Raw genomic sequence first — 20,379 nt, forward strand, 5'->3', positions numbered from 1 at the left:
CTTTCCCTGGTGACTCATGTGAAAAAAAAATAATTATATAAAAAAATTCTTTAAAAAATATGGTATATATCAATAATTGTTATATATGATGCAGTGGGTGGAGTGAAGGGAAAGGAGGTGGTACAAGCTGTCTTATAAGCAGCTGCAATGGACATATATTTTTCAAAAAATTCATAAAAATTTATTTATGAAAAAATATGAACTTCCTTTCTTTTGCATGAATTTAAAAATAAACTCATACTTTAATTCTGTTCTTCCATAAACTTTCTGAAGCACCCACATATATTTACTTAGATTTTCTACTGAAACAATCTTAATGTTACATATTTTTTTCTTTTTGCCACAGGGTGCACGCTTTTGGCAGAGACACAGACAGAGAAAGTGAAAGTGAAAGTGAGAAATCACCCCCCTTATGGGGGGACTGCCATGTGGCAATCCCTTGTCCTCCATTCTCCTCCTAGGATTTCAGGCACATAAACAAATGTGCCCAGTGTGATTTTCAAGCTACCAGGTTGGGTACTTGAATTGTCATCAGCCATGTGGGAATCCAGCACCTTAACTACCTGCTGGCCCCTTGTTATATTCGTAATAAATTAAATGTGATCCTCAATGTGTATTTATTTCTGCACAGGAGGGAGTAGTAATATGACATCAGACTGATAAACTGTACAGGCAGTTGATAAGTGTTCTTATCTTTTTGCCACCTTTTAAGAGTTTAATGTTCATTCATACATGTGTCACTTACTGGTCTTCAATATATAGTTTTTCAAGTCTTCACAAAGAAATCGAAAGGATCAACAGGATTCTTTGGCCAAAATGAGAAATATTGACATGTTTGTCCAAAATCTTTTTTGTAACAGATAACTTCTGTTGCATAAAAAATTATCCCCAAACCTAATGGATTAAAATAACCATTTTACAGTATTTCATGAGGTTGTAAGAAGAATTTGGGCAGAACTCAGGTGGAATAGTCTCCTGTTCCACATCATATTGACTGGGGTCACTCAGAGGCACTGAGCTGAAGCCAGCTTTACAAGGTCAAAGGGCTGAGCTGAAGGGTCAAAGATGGCCTCATCTCAGGCCAGGCTCAGTAGGAAAAGCTGGAAAGGAGCTCCCTTCCCACCACCTCCTGTTGTTGCCTTAGGGCCTCTTGCCAGGTTGTCCCAGCAAAGAAACTTTTTACACGGCTGCTCTGGGATCCAGAAGACCAAAGTGGGAGCGGTAGTTTTCTTAGAGACCAGATCCCAAACTGGTTTTCACATCACTTCGGCCATAGACTATTGGTCAAAGTAGATAAGGTGAGCACATATTTGAAGGTAGCGGAACTATAATCCACTTCTCAATGAGAATTGTGTCAAATAATCTGCAGTTATCTTTAATCCGGCCCATTTAGTAAAAATGATGTCATTGTTTAAAACTGCATGATTTCCAGTTCATGAGGACTTATTTATTCAAATTAACAAATGCAGTAAAAAAAGATGCTGGCTAAGTTAAGGACAGAGATTTTACTTAGAGTAGATATCACAAGAATACATGCAAAAGTGAGATTTAAACTGCCATGACTCTAAAAACAGGGATTGTGAGTGAAGAGTCCAGAGCTGTCACATAATTTATTGCCCAAAATGAGACGCACTGGAGATGTAAAGGAGCACTACAAATAAGTGTGCAGGACAACAGGCACACACCTGCCATGTCCTAGAGAAACAGAGACAAGTGGTCAGTCACCTTGAAGAAGAGGAACTAGAACAAAGCAGTGGGAGTCATTCAAAGGAAAATATATATGGGACTGTTGGAAGCCAATCAGCATGGCCTGCAAAGAACAGCTTCAGACTCATTATTTTAATAGAACATTCTGATGAGAGCAATGGAATACATCTTCCCCCATCCCCCATCATCCCTGCCTCTATAAAAGCACATTATTTCTTTCAATAAAACCACATAATGTGCTCCGAATAGCCTTAGGAATAAACGTTTTCTATCATCAAGAGTAGCCTTTTAAAAAGCATATGCCTCTGGGAGGCATCCTACCATAATTAAGGTACTAATTTATTAGACTGGGATGGTAAACACATATCCTGGCTGCCTCTCAAAGGGTAGACCATACTACTGGGTCAATGTGTTCTTCCTTCTGAGCCCACACTCAACTAGAGGATTTCCCTGCACAGCGCTCCATACAACAATTGCACCTCGGTGGTGGAACAGGAAGGTGTTGCTCAAGTAAAGCTGGATCCATGTGGAAGATCACAAGTGTGATGCCCTGGTTGACCTGTATACATTGGGTAACACAACCACAATCCTGGCTAGCTAGGAAGGCTGAGTGAGGGAGATGGCAGTGTGTGATACTGTCGAGCATGCTTGCCTTTCTCTCTCTCTTAAGAAATAAAAATTAAAAAAATAAAAATTAAGTGTAGCTAATTTTCTAGTTAGCTTTCACGTATGTATGTATGTTGGTAACTTGCAGTTAACTTTTTAATTAGCTTTCAGGTATGTATGTATTTTTTTAAAGATTTATTTCATTTTACTTATTATTTTTTAATTTGACCAGATGAAGAGAAAGAATGAGAAAACAAGCCACCAGGTCTGGGACTCAAACTGCAGTCAGCCATGTGGCAGTCCAGTGCCCCAACTACCATGCCACCTGCTGGCCCCTGTATGTGTTTCTTAAAATAACTTATAATATTCATGTGCGAATAAAGAAAGAGCGACACCTCCTCAGGGCTCAGCTGCACTGGGATGCCTTTTGTCTAGCCCTCCAGCCCACCAGGATCCTGAGCAAGGGCCCAGCGTGTTTTCAGGCCGACCGGGCTGGGGACTCAATTGTGGTTAGCCTGTGGCTTCTAGCTCTACACTTCAGTAAGTGAAGCTGGGTAATGTTTTATTTCTGGCTAGCTCATACAAGAGGTTTTCAATAAGTACACGGAAAATGTGTATTATAAAAATGATGCATGGAATTCAAACGTCTGTGACACCAAATAAACTCATATTTTACTTCCATTTTCCCACAAACTTTATGAAGTCCTGTCATATTTAACTACTTTTTATTAACAATGGGCATCCAGTCCTTCACTTTACCAACCAGCATTACTAACGGTCAAAGTATATTTGGAATGTTGGTTCATAAAAGAAGAGAAAAAAATTGTATATGAGGGTCACTTGGGAAGAAGAGAAATTATATTTACTTTTTTTTTTTAAGGGAGGTTTTATTTTGCTATAGGGTATGTGGATTTGCTGGAGACATTGAGAGACAGAGACAGAAAGTGAGAAATCATCTACCAGGGGGGATGGCCTAGCCACAATCTCTTCTCCTCTAGGCTCCTCTAGGGATTTTGGGCACACATGCATATGCACCTGGCGTGAGTTATAAGCCACTGGGTCTGGGACTCAAACCACAGTCAACTATGTGGGAGTCCAGTGATATAACCATTATGCTATCTGCTGGTCCCCCTCTTTTTAAATTTTTTTAGAGAGATTTTTTCCTATAGGGCATGTGCACTTATTGGAGAAACAGAGACAGAGAGACAGAAGACAAGAAATCATCCCCCCTATGGGGGATGGTCACACCTCAGTCCCTTCTCCTCCATTCTCCTCTTGGGATTTTGGTGGCCTCATCTCAGGCCAGGCTCAGTAGGAAAAGCTGGAAAGGAGCTCCCTTCCCACCACCTCCTGTTGTTGCCTTAGGGCCTCTTGCCAGGTTGTCCCAGCAAAGAAACTTTTTACACGGCTGCTCTGGGATCCAGAAGACCAAAGTGGGAGCGGTAGTTTTCTTAGAGACCAGATCCCAAACTGGTTTTCACATCACTTCGGCCATAGACTATTGGTCAAAGTAGATAAGGTGAGCACATATTTGAAGGTAGCGGAACTATAATCCACTTCTCAATGAGAATTGTGTCAAATAATCTGCAGTTATCTTTAATCCGGCACATTTAGTAAAAATGATGTCATTGTTTAAAACTGCATGATTTCCAGTTCATGAGGACTTATTTATTCAAATTAACAAATGCAGTAAAAAAAGATGCTGGCTAAGTTAAGGACAGAGATTTTACTTAGAGTAGATATCACAAGAATACATGCAAAAGTGAGATTTAAACTGCCATGACTCTAAAAACAGGGATTGTGAGTGAAGAGTCCAGAGCTGTCACATAATTTATTGCCCAAAATGAGACGCACTGGAGATGTAAAGGAGCACTACAAATAAGTGTGCAGGACAACAGGCACACACCTGCCATGTCCTAGAGAAACAGAGACAAGTGGTCAGTCACCTTGAAGAAGAGGAACTAGAACAAAGCAGTGGGAGTCATTCAAAGGAAAATATATATGGGACTGTTGGAAGCCAATCAGCATGGCCTGCAAAGAACAGCTTCAGACTCATTATTTTAATAGAACATTCTGATGAGAGCAATGGAATACATCTTCCCCCATCCCCCATCATCCCTGCCTCTATAAAAGCACATTATTTCTTTCAATAAAACCACATAATGTGCTCCGAATAGCCTTAGGAATAAACGTTTTCTATCATCAAGAGTAGCCTTTTAAAAAGCATATGCCTCTGGGAGGCATCCTACCATAATTAAGGTACTAATTTATTAGACTGGGATGGTAAACACATATCCTGGCTGCCTCTCAAAGGGTAGACCATACTACTGGGTCAATGTGTTCTTCCTTCTGAGCCCACACTCAACTAGAGGATTTCCCTGCACAGCGCTCCATACAACAATTGCACCTCGGTGGTGGAACAGGAAGGTGTTGCTCAAGTAAAGCTGGATCCATGTGGAAGATCACAAGTGTGATGCCCTGGTTGACCTGTATACATTGGGTAACACAACCACAATCCTGGCTAGCTAGGAAGGCTGAGTGAGGGAGATGGCAGTGTGTGATACTGTCGAGCATGCTTGCCTTTCTCTCTCTCTTAAGAAATAAAAATTAAAAAAATAAAAATTAAGTGTAGCTAATTTTCTAGTTAGCTTTCACGTATGTATGTATGTTGGTAACTTGCAGTTAACTTTTTAATTAGCTTTCAGGTATGTATGTATTTTTTTAAAGATTTATTTCATTTTACTTATTATTTTTTAATTTGACCAGATGAAGAGAAAGAATGAGAAAACAAGCCACCAGGTCTGGGACTCAAACTGCAGTCAGCCATGTGGCAGTCCAGTGCCCCAACTACCATGCCACCTGCTGGCCCCTGTATGTGTTTCTTAAAATAACTTATAATATTCATGTGCGAATAAAGAAAGAGCGACACCTCCTCAGGGCTCAGCTGCACTGGGATGCCTTTTGTCTAGCCCTCCAGCCCACCAGGATCCTGAGCAAGGGCCCAGCGTGTTTTCAGGCCGACCGGGCTGGGGACTCAATTGTGGTTAGCCTGTGGCTTCTAGCTCTACACTTCAGTAAGTGAAGCTGGGTAATGTTTTATTTCTGGCTAGCTCATACAAGAGGTTTTCAATAAGTACACGGAAAATGTGTATTATAAAAATGATGCATGGAATTCAAACGTCTGTGACACCAAATAAACTCATATTTTACTTCCATTTTCCCACAAACTTTATGAAGTCCTGTCATATTTAACTACTTTTTATTAACAATGGGCATCCAGTCCTTCACTTTACCAACCAGCATTACTAACGGTCAAAGTATATTTGGAATGTTGGTTCATAAAAGAAGAGAAAAAAATTGTATATGAGGGTCACTTGGGAAGAAGAGAAATTATATTTACTTTTTTTTTTTAAGGGAGGTTTTATTTTGCTATAGGGTATGTGGATTTGCTGGAGACATTGAGAGACAGAGACAGAAAGTGAGAAATCATCTACCAGGGGGGATGGCCTAGCCACAATCTCTTCTCCTCTAGGCTCCTCTAGGGATTTTGGGCACACATGCATATGCACCTGGCGTGAGTTATAAGCCACTGGGTCTGGGACTCAAACCACAGTCAACTATGTGGGAGTCCAGTGATATAACCATTATGCTATCTGCTGGTCCCCCTCTTTTTAAATTTTTTTAGAGAGATTTTTTCCTATAGGGCATGTGCACTTATTGGAGAAACAGAGACAGAGAGACAGAAGACAAGAAATCATCCCCCCTATGGGGGATGGTCACACCTCAGTCCCTTCTCCTCCATTCTCCTCTTGGGATTTTGGACATGCATGCACATGCACCTGGTGTGAGTTTTAAGTTGCTGGGTCTAGGACTTGAACTGCAATCAACTATGTGGAAGTCCAGCGATGTAACCATTAGGCCATCTGCTGGTCCTGAGAAATTATATTTTCAATAGGGCAGAGCAAAAGCTATTAAATATATTGCTATGGTTGGAATGTATGTCCTCTAAAAATTCATATAATGAAACTTATTCCCAGTGTGATAGTATTAAGAGGTGGAACCTTTAGAAAGTAATTAAGTCATGAAGGCTGCACTCTCACAAATGAAATTGGTGCCCTTATAAAAGAGGCTTAAAGGAGCCATTTTTCCCTTCTACACTGTGAGGACAATGCAAGTGGTGCCAGCTATGAAGAAGAGGTCTTCACCGGAATCTTTTGGTTCTTTACATCTGACTTCTCAGCCTCTGGAACTGTAAGTAATAACCTTCTATTATTTATAAATTACCCAATCCAAGGTAGTCTATTACAGCAGACCAAATGAAGTTATATACCACATACATAACTATTGTCATTAGTTTTATAGACAAATTTCTGTCCTTCAATAATGAGTTAGAATGAATGAAAAGCCCTTAGAAAAAGTCTCTTAGAAAGAGCAACTTTTTTTTTTTTTTGGAGAGGTTTTCGCTATAGGGCGCGTGCGCTCGCCAGACAGAGACATAGAGACAGAAAGTGAGAAATCACCCCCCAGGGGGGATGGTCACGCCGCAATCCCTTCTCCTCCATTCTCCCCTCGGGATCTTGGGCACGCACGCACACGCGCCCGGCGTGAGATTTAAGCCACCGGGTCCGAGACGCGAACCGCGGTCGACTACATGGGAGTCCAGCGACATAGCCATTACGCTAACTGCTGGTTCCCGCGAAAGAGCAACTTTTTGATAGAAAAGTATTTTGAAACCTAGAAATCTAATTGTCATAAAACATATTTCTATATAACTCAATACTGTGAAATATTTACTCACTTATAGTACATTTTGGCACACCAGAAGAACAAAGATAGCCTCTAGACTTCTTCTGCATAGTGCCCAGGGCAATGCTATGCAAAAGAGGTAGTTTAAACCATATTATTTGATGTTGATAGCTTCGACTTTTATAGAAAAACATAAAACTTTTTCTGGAGTGGATTTATTAAAAAGCTGTGCCAACATGTAACTATATAGAATCAACCATAAAGACTTAAATTTCTCTTCATCCAATACAGAGCTTTTCATACTCATAAAAAGACCTGCTGTCAGGCCAACTCTGTGGCCTGGCGGCTGGGCAGCAGCTGGATCTACATGACCAGTTGTGTGGTCTGACTCTTGGCCTTGCAACTTGATCATGCTGGGTGCAGATACATGTGTTCTCAAAATTCGAAAAGAAGAAAGAAGTGACTGTGGCATGATCATTCCCCATGGGGGTGCTTTCTCCTCTACCTGTCTCTCTTTGGTGGGCACATATGCCCTCTGGCCAAAAATGGATAAAAGTCTACTGTCACTATCAGCTTCTATTTAAAAGTATTATTTAAGGAATACTAAACATTATATGTGATGGCTTTTTCCATAGAATTTCTATATTTACAATTTATGTATATGCTAAAAATTATCACAATTTCTTGTGAGTCACAAAAACATACTGCCACTATTTATAGCCAAGTCTCTAGGGGAAGGCAAAGGCACAAAGCCTTCAGGTCTAGGCTCTAAGTTCTATCATATACTTAAAACACAGAGGAGAAAGTAGTGGAAAAGAGATGGAAATGTGATAGTAGACTAGGTATATACTCTATCTAGATATGGTAAGACAACTGAGCCTAATTTCTAAGAAATCACAGATCTAATCAATGTCAAATAAATGCTTACGTTTCATTCCTACTTCAGTGATTTTCAGTGAAAATTTACTATTGAAATTTTAGATGGAAAAAAAAGCATTTTACATTCATTACCATATTAGTTATTATAACATTTCCATATTACAGATGAGGAAATTGAAACACAGAGAATGTTAACTTAATCCTAATTATCTAACTAACAAGGGCTGGAGCTCAGCTTTAACCAAATTAGCACTTACTGTTTACATAGATAAAAAGACAAGATCACTCTATACAATAAAATACTGTATTAGAGAATAATAGCATATATATATTATTTGTTATGTTTAATGGGAACCTAAAAACAGATGTATCTAGATTTTTGAACAAAACGGAATTCTCCACCCAAATATAGCGAAAAACATCCTAATATTTTATTCCTGGAGAGTTGTAAAGCTACCTAGTAAAGAAGAAAATACTAATACATATTGAATTATTAATATAATGTGGGATTTCCACATATAAATTATTAATTTTTAAGGGAATGGAAAGCGTGAGAAATGACACTGCTAAATGTTTTAAGTAAAGGTTTTGCAATGTTTCTCTTGAGAAACTTCACTAAGTGATTGTAACATATCTATAATTATGGTCATCTCTACATACTTTACTTTTAAAGGAAGGGCTGAATCAATCTTGTCTTTTAAACATGAGCTTCCCACACCTCCTCAGCACCTGGCTAGGGCCACAATTGCAAACTCCAGTCTCATACCACCACAGTAGCTCTTTCTCTGTTCGAAGTTTCCACAAGGCAAGTCATCCTGCCCCAGCAGAGTGAACAAGATAACATGAGAGACCTCTCCTCAAGAACAGTAATAAATGCTTCCTCAAAAGGTATAGTTCACTTATCTTTCTGTTAAGTAACTAAATGTTCTCTTTGTGTGTAACAGAAGTAGCATTTGGTAACTCACATTGGGAAGTATTTCAGTTTTGTAATCTTAGCATATTAGAGACTGGAAAAGCAAAATAGAACATAAAAGTTGTTTGGAAATATTAAAGAGAACTCCATTCAGTTTTCTTAGAGTACAAATTTTTAGGACAGTAGTTTCTAAATTATGTGTGATGAGATCAATTTGGTGAGGCACGAGGAGCATTTAAGAACAATGAAACAGAAGAGAATAAATAGAAAATGTAACATAAACACAGCGAGTGTAACTACTGTTTCCTAAAAGGCTGGTTTCAGTTATATGTATTTATGCCTCTGTGTGCCCTGCATCACAATCCAGAACTTGTTTCTTACTGAGGGCCCTGCTTCAGAAAATGTGAAAGCCACCGCTGAGTGGATCAGCTGTAGTAGACAAAGACTGGTTATTGTTTTTTCAATATTTTCTACATAATAATTAAAAAACAAAAATTATAAATCACCATACTTCTCCCTAAAATACCCATTTTGGTATGTTTTAAAATCTAAAATGTTTTAGAGAAATGAAAGATCCATTTATCTAATTCTGTTAGTATATACATTTCAGCATTATGAGTAAAAAAGAATCTGCGATTTAAATGTACATTTACTTTTCCTGCATTTTTGATAACCTAATCAGACAATTTTCAGCAATGTGTGATTCCAAATACATTTCCAACAATAATGCTTTCAATGCATATTTCCAAAGACTTCCTATGCTGATTTGTCACTGGACTTCCCAAACCATGACTTCAATCTAAGATGGTATTCATAACTGATTAAGGTACCCACCACCTTATTCCAACTCACATGCTTAAAATGAAATCGTATTTCAGAGTGAAGACTCTCAATTTAAAGGGAAATTTATTCAAAACTGGGCTAATATAGATGTTTGCTTTTTAACATGGTTTCCCTAAAAGAAAAAAAAAGGTGAAACAGATGTAATATTAAGTTGATTATTTTCAAAGAGGCTTCAGTCTTGGGAACCAGCAGTTAGCGTAATGGCTATGTCGCTGGACTCCCACATGGTCAACCGCGGTTCGCATCCCGGACCCGGTGGCTTAGAACTCACGCCGGGCGCGTGTGCATGTGTGCCCAAGATCCCGAGAGGAGAGTGGAGGAGAAGGGATTGCAGCATGACCATCCCCCCTGGGGGGTGATTTCTCGCTTTCTGTCTCTGTCTCTCTCTGTCTGGTGAGCGCATGTGCCCTATAGCAAAAACCTCTCAAAAAAAAAAAAAAAGAGGCTTCGGTCTTTTATGTGTACAAAGCTGTATCTACTTATTAATAGTGGTCAGTATTCTTGAAATATTCAGCAATTTGAAATATTTTACATATTTTGATTAACTTTAAACTTTACAAATTATTTATATTTTACTTGCGCACTTTACTGAAATGCCCAGGACTCAAACGGTAGCATTACCATTATGAATATCATTTTACTATTGATAAAAGGTTTAGTATGAACTGATAAATAAAGGGATATTTATGAAACTAAATTTTCCTATGTTGGGCTAAGGATAATTTTTAATGAAATAAAAAACTGTCAAAGTAGATTAAAAGGCATACATACATACATATATATATAAAATATATGGCATACTTCTACCATTAAATCTTCCTAAGTTTCCTAAAGAAATATTATTTGTACATATTTACTCTTATAACCATTCAGTCTCTATAAGTTCTGCCTTGTTTGAAAGTTCACTCATATTTGAACTCAAATATTTCCCCCAAAATTTGAAATAATATGCAACTCTTTATACTGTAGACTGGAAAAATTATAAATATATAAGAAAACCATAGGTAAGAAAAGATGAAGAAACTCATAATAGAGAAAAGTCAAAATCCAAAGAAAACTCTCAAGGGAGGCACAAATGCTTGTCTAAAGGCCATGGTTTAAAAAATGCTTCAGAAAAAGATATAAAATTAAAAAATCTCCTGAAAAAAATTCCTTATATTAAGTATATGTGGTATTATGTGAAGATTCTTACTCAGAAATAATGTATAAATATATAATATGTGCATTTTTCTGTGCCATATATATTTTCCTATTAGTTTGCACACAAATTATGTACTTCCTGAGTATTCTACTGGTAAATTTTATCAAATAAAGAGTCTAGCTTTTCTGGATCTTCTTGTTGGTTGTGTCATCTAGAGATATTTTTATCAGTTCCTCTACCTCCTCTTTAAGGCTTATGTATCAATTATCCAACATTTTCCTAAATGATAGCTATACAGTCACATCATCCACGTGCCTGGTGGTATGAGTATTATTATTCAGTGGGTCAGTCATGTCCCCTTCTAATCATCCATTCATTCTTCTTGCCAGAGGATTTACCAATATGTAGGGAGAAAACATCTTTTGTCTGTGTGTTATAGAATGGTTGGGTGACTACTTATTTTCCCATCTACCACTTAAAAAATAAATAACCTTAGAATTATTTCTCTGAGTATAGATTTTATTGATACAATTATAACCAAGACTGGCAGGTCACAAGCTAGTGATTCTTTAAGATTTATATTAAGCTTTACCTCTTTCCGCATTGACCCAGAAGTGTTTTCACAGAGTCTTAGAGCTGAAGGGAGATCGTTTTCTCCATCTGCAACATGAACTTTAAGTATTCCAATCTCAGGGGCAGCAAGCTGTGTGGTGGTTTAAAGCACTGGATCCCACATGACTGACTGCATGGAGTACTGGATCTGCCAGTTTGAAAAACATGCCACACACGGGAGTGTGCATGCCCCAAATCCCAAGAGAATGAAACAGAAGGGACTACAGTGGTGGCCATCCCCTCAGGGGGTGATTTCTCATGTTTTCTTCTTCTCGCTCTCTGGTAAATATATGTGCCCTATGATAAAAGTCTTTAAAAAAAAAAAAAAAACTGATCCTGGGATGGTAAAAAGAAAACTACTCTATTGTAATGTTCTAAGTTTATAATGCAATAAAAAACATGTTTCTCTTTCAGAAAAAAAAAAAAAAAAAAAAAAACTTTGGGCCTAAAAAAATGACTCATCACAGTTTTGTTATGAAAGATTATTTGTAATCCTAGAGATCTACTCAACAGCATACCATCTTCAGTTTAGAGTATCATATATTGCATTGTTGGAAAAATCATGATGTATTTTTTTCTATGCAAAAATGCAGAGAAATGTGTAAGACTTTTCTGAAAACCTAATACTTACAAATTTGCTAAGTAGCTGTGCTCTTACCACAAAAAAAAAAAAAAAAAACACAAATTTGCTAAGTAGCTGTGTTCTTACCACAAAAAAAAAAAAAGAACAGATGAATGAATAGGGTGAGAGAAAACTTTTGGAGGTTATCAATAGGTTTACAGCATTGATTGTGGTTTCATGAGTATTATCTCCAAACTCATCAAGTTGTGTATATTTTATGTATACGTATACAAATGTACATACACAGCTTTTCATATGTTAATCATAACCTCAATAAAATGGTTTTAGAAAAGACAAAAAGGTTATGAAAAACACTGAACTCCTAGACTCATTTTTAAAACAAATTTCAATTTCTGACCATTTGAGTGCTTCTAATGAAAGATGAGGAAGCATTCATACTATTTCCCATTTTTCCCCTTCCATTTTGACTTACTAGTTATACTGTTTGTTGTCTACTGTTGATGATTTTAACACTGATATTCTATTTTGTTACCATAATTCTCACAGTTTTTAAATCTTAAATGGATACAGCTCTCAACATTGGTCCTTTTCTCCATTTCTGAATTACTTTTTTTAAGAGAGATTTTTGCTATAGGGTGCATGTGTGCTGGAGAGGCAGAGAGAGACAGAGATAAAGTGAGAAGTTACCATTCCCAAAAAGGGATGGCCATGCCACAATCCCTTCTCCTCTAGTCTCTTAAGATTTTGGGCATGCACGCACATGCATCTGGTGTGTTTCAAGCTGCTGGGACCGGAAGTCAACCATGAGGGGAGTCCAGCACCTTAAACACTATGTCACCTGCTGGCCCTTTTTCTTTTTCTTTTCTCTTTTTGAGATATTTTTGCTATAGGGCATGTGTGCCACCCTGAATTCTTTCTTTTATGTTGGGAGTCAGACATCAGTTCTTCATGGTATGTGTGTGCATATACTGTTGGAGGGTGGTGGCACATGCACTCGTCACAGAAGAGACAGAGGGAAAAAAGCACCCCACAGTGGGGCATAGTCACATTGCAACCCCTTTTCCTTCATTTCCCCATCCATCAGGATTTTGAGCATGAACGCACATGTGTCTGGCATGTTTTTTAAGCCATCACTCTGGTCAGCCATATGGAATCTGGTTTCCTTAACCCCTAAGTTACAGGGGGTTAAGGACATGGTATATATTTATAAGTAAATTTTTTTTTTTTTTTACTGATTCACCATTACCAAAAATAAATATATAAATAAAAATTAAAAAGTGACTCATGGCCTGTAACTGGGAGGCCCTGTTTTGGATTACAAGTTTAGCTACTGGGGAAGGAAGTGTCTGTGGAGGAACACTAGCAGAGCTTTGCGGATTTCACTTGAAACAAACATTACTTGGTGTATTTTATGGTACACCAGCTCTACAGTACCAATCGGTCATGGTCCAGAGATCTCTGTGCAGCAACTGGCAATGAGCTTCTATTTTAGAGTAGGTTTTTATTGCTACTTATCAGGAAAAAAGTACAAAGGATCAGTTGGGTCACTTAAATGGAGTGATAAGGAAATACTGATGATTTATTTTGTTTTTGTTTTGTGGAGGTTTTTTCCTATAGGGCGTGTGCGCTCCCCAGAAAGAGAGAAACAGAGAGACAGGAAGTGAGAAATCACCCCCCAGGGGGGATGGCCATGTCACAATCCCTTCTCCTCCATTCTCCTCTTGGGATCTTGGGCACGCATGCACACGCGCCTGGTGTGAGTTTAAGCTGCCGGGTCCGGGATTTGAACCGCAGTCGGCTACATGGGAGTCCAGCGACATAGCCATTACGCTAACTGCTGGTCCCAGGAAATATTGATGATTTTTTTAAAAGCAGTAACTTACTTAGCTTTGGTAGTGTAAATCAACCATCTTTCCCCCAATCTTGAAAAACCTCAAGCCTTCTAGCCTACTGCAATGTATGACATCTCCATGGTACATCTGTGACTCTTCATTTCTATCCTTGACTATGTTCACTTCTAATTTCTATTCCTAGAAATATCCTCACTTCTATCACTGTATACTCTACCTGGTACGTTTCAGCTACTCTCCCAATCTGAGCTATGCAGGTGATAGTGTGTCTTTACATTCCTACATAACCCGAATTTCCACACTATTCATATATTCTAATTACTTATTAGGCAATGTATCTGGATGATTACCATCTCTAAAACTGAAATAATCTTCCCCAGCCATTACTCCATAATCCTATTCACTCATCTTCAAAACATCAAAGTTGCTTTGAACCTTCCTCTTTCACTCTACCACTAAGCTTAATTCATCCTTTACACATTACTCACACCTGTTTTCCTTCTTGTTCCTATAGATGCCAGGCCACTGCATTTTCACACTTTATACAGAAATTAGATTACCACAATATTTATAACAATCCTTCTATCACCACTAAGACATCTATCATTATCACTGCCATATTGCTATTTCTATAAAAATTTTGATTATGATCCTTCACTACAGGATCAAGTCCAATTACAAACCTTAAGTAATTCAGCATTAACATTTCACCTTACTTCCCTTCACACTTCTATAAAAATTCTTAGTTCAGTCAGTCTGGTCTACTTAACATCCAAAAAACCCACATTCTATGCATTTTCCATGCCATTTCCTCCATCTGGAATCCATCATGCGCCTGATTGTTTGAGGCTCACATTAAACTACCTCTTCACTCATTGCCCTAGCTATAAGTGCCCTCAGAGAATGGGAAAGCTGAAGGGAGATATCTCCATCTACAACGCGAACTTCAAAAAAGCATTCCTGGGGCCAGCAGGTGGTGTGGTTACGCTGGATCCCACATGGCCAACCATGCTTGAGAAACATGACAGGTGATGTGCGTGTGTGCCCAAAATCCTAAGAGAAGAATGGAGAAGAGACTGTGGCATGGTCATCCTTCCTTGGGGGTGATTTCTCACTTTCCATTCCTCCTCCCACTCCGTGCATGTATCCTATAGCAAAGTGGTGGGGGGGGTTCTCTTCCATCTATAAAATCAAAATGTCTGAGGAAACTGAGGCCAAAGGACAATACAAACACATTTCTTTCTGAACATAGACTTTCAACATATTTTTCTTGATATGTGTCAGAAGCTGTGCTAGATACATGGACTTAAGGCATCATGAGAAAGACTGCATGTGAATTACCATACAATTAATAAAATTTTGATGAATGCTATAAAGAAAAGTGAAAGAACAGTGCATTGGCATCTCAGTACATGCAGCTGAGGGTAAGGGTAAAGTGCACCGTGGGTAGACGGGGAAGGAGCTAATACAGTTTGAGAAGACAGAGAGAGCTTCCCTAAGTGGGGGGAAAAACTCTCTTAAGCAGGGACAAAAGAAGGAGCAGGAATTAACTGCAAAAACGTAGATGATATCTAAAGGTAGAAGGAGAGCCCAGAAAACGATAGTTTTGCAGAGCTAAAGTGAGTTCTGAGTGCTGAAATAAAATGGAAAAGGGGAGGTTGTGAGAGCTAAGGCTGTAAAGGCAGGGAGAGTTAAAACACACTGGGCACTGGGATGTTGAAAACATACCTCCTTGCTATCATGTTCCAAGGCACTTCAAGTAGGACCATAGCTAACCCTGGGACGGGTAAATATGATAGACACAATTACAAAATCTGAAAGAATTGTAATTCGACTGAAATCTTTTCTGGGTACCAGCAGGTGGTGTGGCAGTTAAGGCACTGGACTGCCACATGGCTGACCATTGTTTGAGTCCCAAACCTGGCGGTTTGAAAATCACGCTGAGAACATGCGTATGCATGCCCAAAATCCCAGAAGGAGAATGAAGAGGGGATTGCAATATGGCCATCCCCTCTGGGGGATGACTTCTCACTTCCCCTCTCACTGTCTTTCTCTCTGTCTCTGGCAAGTGCACGGCCCTGTGGTGAAAACCCAAAAAAAGAAACATTCTGTATTCTTCTCACTCTTATTTGTATGTGTGACTCACCAAAAGGTTGGAAAAATAAAACATATGAACTCATAAATATAACTACTTTTAGTTGGTCCACTTGGCTTTGACAAGAAGTTGTGCATGCATCTATACATTGGTATGTACTTATAAACCCCTATGGGAATATGGGCCACTTTTATAATTTTTAAAAGCAAAACATTACAAAAAATAATAACCCATTGAAAAACTCTATAGATATCAGTTAGTGCTGTACATGAATGTCCAGTCTCTTGCTGTTTTCCAAAGACTCTTTATAAGGGAAAACATTGTAAAAGGATATCAACAAAATTTTTCAAAGGATTGTTTTAATCCTAATCACTTCTTGGTATCATCTTATCTACACTAGGTAAATTCCAAAATGCAACTACAGACTTTTTTCCTCTAATAAGATTCATATTAAGAATAAGTTAAGATGACAAAGTTTGTTTTGTTTGTAGGCTTTTGTCATATGTTGCGTATGCTTGCACTCCTCAGGATTTGGGCACACATGCCCACATACTCAAAGTGATTTTCAAGCCATTGGGTCTGGGACTTGAACTGCGGTCAGCCATGTGGGAGTCCAGTAAGGTAACCACCACGCTACCCGCTGGCCTGTAATGAAGTTATTTTATTTTTAAAGGTTTTCACCAAGGGGTATGTGTATTTGCCAGAGACAGAGAGAGAAAAAGTGAGAGGTAAGTGAGAAATCACACTCCAGGGGCGATGGCCGTGCTGCAATCCTCTCTTCTCTATTCTCCACTTGGGATTTTTGGGCATGCACACACACGCACTTGGCGTTGAGTTTCAAGCCTGCAGGACTGGGACTTGAATTGAGGTTAGCCATGTGGGAGTCCAGTGCCTTAACCACCATGCCATCTGGAGATCCCCAGTTGTTTTTAATAAAAGAACAGCTAGAATTTCTTGAACAACATCTGTGTACAGGTATTGTGCTGGGTACCTTAAAATACATTCTCACTTTAATTCTAACAATAACTTTATGAGAGGTAAGCTCTGCTATTTCTCAGACAAGGAAGCTGAGGTTTAGAGAAGTGTTTCCTAAACAGTATACACCTCAGACCTGCGCTGTCCAATATGGTAGCCTGTGGCTACATATGTGGTTACTGAGCACTAGAAATGTGGCTGGTTTGAACCTAGATGTGTTGCAAATGTCAAATCCACACCAGATTCTGAAGACATGGTATGAAAAAGAAAGTATAATAACTCATTAATACCTCTTGAGTATTGATTGCATGTTGAAGTGATAATATTTTGGATATCATGGGTTAAAAAACATATTATTAAAACTGATTTCATCTGTTTATGTTATTTTGTGAAATCAGCTACTAGAATTTTTAAAATTCATGTGTGCATTATATTTCTATTAATATATTTGAATTATGTTTCTATTTAATAGCACTGACCTTGACCAAAGACTGGATATTGAATTTGCCAGCAAATACAAAGTTGAAAGACAGACTGGTACAGAAGAAAAGAAGGTGACACTCACACATCTTAGTTACAATCTCTCCACTGAGTGCACACGCCCTATGGCAAAAAACCTCTAAAAAATCAAAAAAACAAAACTTCTTCATCAATGACTGGTCTTGGATGAGGTACCAAGTCTCTCTGCAGTCATGTCACCTGCGTTATTATGATAGTAACTATTTAAATATATCTCATAATACTTATGAGATATAATATGATATAATATGAAATGCAGCTTAGCTGACACACAATGGGTTAAGAGGGAAGAACAATTACTAAAAAATTTCAATAGCAACTCATTAATTTAAAAATTGGTCCCCAAAAGAGTAGAACATTCACTTACTTGAAATCATATTTTACTTTTCTTAAGTGGTAGGAGTTAAAGAATTTCTGCTTTAGCTTAATATATGTGTTATACATTGTATTATAATATATATAATATGCACAGATCCTCTCTCCCTTTCAGCATGTTGTTTGATATGCTATAGACTGGGAACCCATAGGATGAGGGTGAGGTCAAGTATAAAATAATAGGACATAGAAGTAAGGGCCCCAGTGGTTCTTGAGTGTACAATGGTAAAATGCCAGAGAAAAGGGTTTATAAACTTGACTTTGGCTGATCCAATGGTCTTTTTCCATGAAGAACTGAGACCAGTAAGTAAAATAATATCTAGGCAAGGAGAATTTAACTTCTTTCTTCCCCCTGGATTGTGGCACAAGTAAGCTGTTTCAGTACATCACACTTAAACTAATTAAACTATTATAATTGAGAAAAATAATCTGTACTAAACATAAGAGACTATGAAATTATGTAGCCCATAGTATCCAATGGTATTTTCCCATATTCTGTTCCCTAGGCTTGTTTCAAGAAGTCAGTCCTGAGTGAATATGACTTTATGAAAGTATGCATGGGTATTTATGTCCTTTATGTATATATTTAAATGTGAAGGGTAGGGCAGTTGAAACACTTACTGGGATTATTATCTGATTGCATGTTTTCAACTTGAAATTGACATGTGACAACGTATGAAACTACTCTGTTCTACATTTTGTTTATCTTTTTTTTCTTTTTTATTGAGTGGTATTGGCAGAGAGGGTAAGGATTTAATGTAGCCACCTTAAATGACATATATGTAGCAAAGTCTAACACCAAACTTTTCATCGCTTTAACTGTAAACATTTAACCTTAAGAAAATGAGACTGGAAAAGTGAAAACCTATCAGATTCAATGATCTTAGAAGAGCAGTAAAGGCCATGAGAGTACTTTATTCTAGGTTGAAATTTAATGCAAGAAAGAACACACAAAATTTCAGTTTAGCTTTTAAAGTGCATACCCAGTGGAGAGGACAATAGTTAGAGGGCCTTCCCTTTGCTCTCACATGTTGTATCCAAAATCCACCACTTGTAATGAATTTCTGAGCATCCTTTGGGTAAACATCACTGGGTCCTTCAAATTTAGTAGACTCAATCTGACTTATAATTGTGCCTACAATAAATTTACAACTGTCTATCAGTAAATGTTTTCAAATTTAAGGCTGTCAGTAGAAGAAGGGAGAAAAAAAGACATTAAAATTACCAGCTAGCATTAATTACGAGAGAGGCAAAACAGTAAGGTGTCATTAAATAATATTAGAACGATGTGCCAAAACGTGGAACTAAGATGCTACATTTCTAATGCTTGAAATTAGGAAAAATGGCCAATTTAAGAAAAAAATAATGAAATATTTCAAACTATGTATGATATCAACCATTTTTCCAAATTATATACTTTAGAAAAAAAAATTTGTATCAGGAAAGAGCTTATTTGCATCGACTTTAAATTAGCTAATACTTGAGTCATGCCTTTGAAGAAACTTGTTCTGTTTCGAAGAAGGCTTTTTTTTAAAAAATTTTTTGGGGCGGATAAGGCAGTCAGATCTAAAAACAAAGTTAAGACACATTCTTTTAATGTGAATTGCATATCTGTGCTCCTATATGCTAATAATCTCGCAATCCCACTGCGCTGTTATGACGTATTCAAATCATTTGATAATCTGTCTTGAAAGTTTTACACTAAATTAGAGAGTTCATTTGTGTAAAAGCCTCGGCACTATTAATTCTTTTATGGGATGAGAGGGTCTCTCTCCTCTTGAATTGACATTATTACAGTACAGATGTGAACAATTTCTGCTGTCAAACATTGCAAAGGAAGATTCTGTTGTACAGCCCCCCTCTTCCCAGCACAAACCTACCCACTCCTTTTCTCCCTGTAAGTTTTAAACTTTGTGTGCTTTGAGGTTCTGGACAAGCGCTACTAATAATATCCAAGAGACAAAGAGCTGAGCTGTGGGCTAAAGAGATGCCAAATTTTAGTTGTGAAACAAAGCACTCGAGTTAGAGATTCAGGAAGAGGAGGACGTTGACAATGGCAAAACCCAAAGCTCAAAGCCATCTCCCTAGATAGCTCCCCCACCCCCCGCCCGGCGCGGAGCTCCAGCCACGGGACGCCGACTCCTGGTGCAGCCGCCGAGCCCCTGCGCGCGCCCCGGCCCGCTCACCGCTTCACGCGGATGATCTGGTCCCGCATGGGCTTGATGTCCTGGAAGCTCTGCTGGTTGACGAGGCTGTAGACCAGGATGAAGCCCTGGCCGTTCTTGATGTACAGGTCCCGCATGGACGCGAACTGCTCGGTGCCCGCCGTGTCCAGGATCTCCAGCACCGACGGCGACGAGTCCACCTCGATCTCCTTGCGGTAGAAGTCCTCGATGGTGGGGTCGTATTTCTCGATGAAGGTGCCGGTCACGAACTGCACGGTCAGGGCGGATTTGCCTACCCCGCCCGAGCCCAGCACCACCACTTTGTACTCGCGCATCGTCCCTCCGCGGCCGCCGCCGCCTCCACCGCCCG

At 38.6% G+C, this 20,379-nt stretch overlaps 1 protein-coding gene across 1 annotated transcript in view; it reads right to left on the reverse strand.

Moving 5' to 3' along the window:
* RAP2A (RAP2A, member of RAS oncogene family) overlaps window positions 1-20,373 on the reverse strand; it is a 37,471-nt gene extending 17,098 nt beyond the window's left edge. The window contains exon 1 of the mRNA XM_006141543.3: window positions 20,031-20,373. Coding sequence (XP_006141605.1) covers window positions 20,031-20,344 — 314 coding nt within the window. The 5' untranslated portion in view covers window positions 20,345-20,373. The remainder of the gene's footprint in view (window positions 1-20,030) is intronic.
* Between the last annotated feature and the right edge of the window lie 6 nt (window positions 20,374-20,379).

The sequence above is a fragment of the Tupaia chinensis genome, unplaced genomic scaffold (genome assembly GCF_000334495.1).
Source record: "Tupaia chinensis unplaced genomic scaffold, TupChi_1.0 Scaffold000057_1, whole genome shotgun sequence".
NCBI lineage: Eukaryota > Metazoa > Chordata > Mammalia > Scandentia > Tupaiidae > Tupaia > Tupaia belangeri.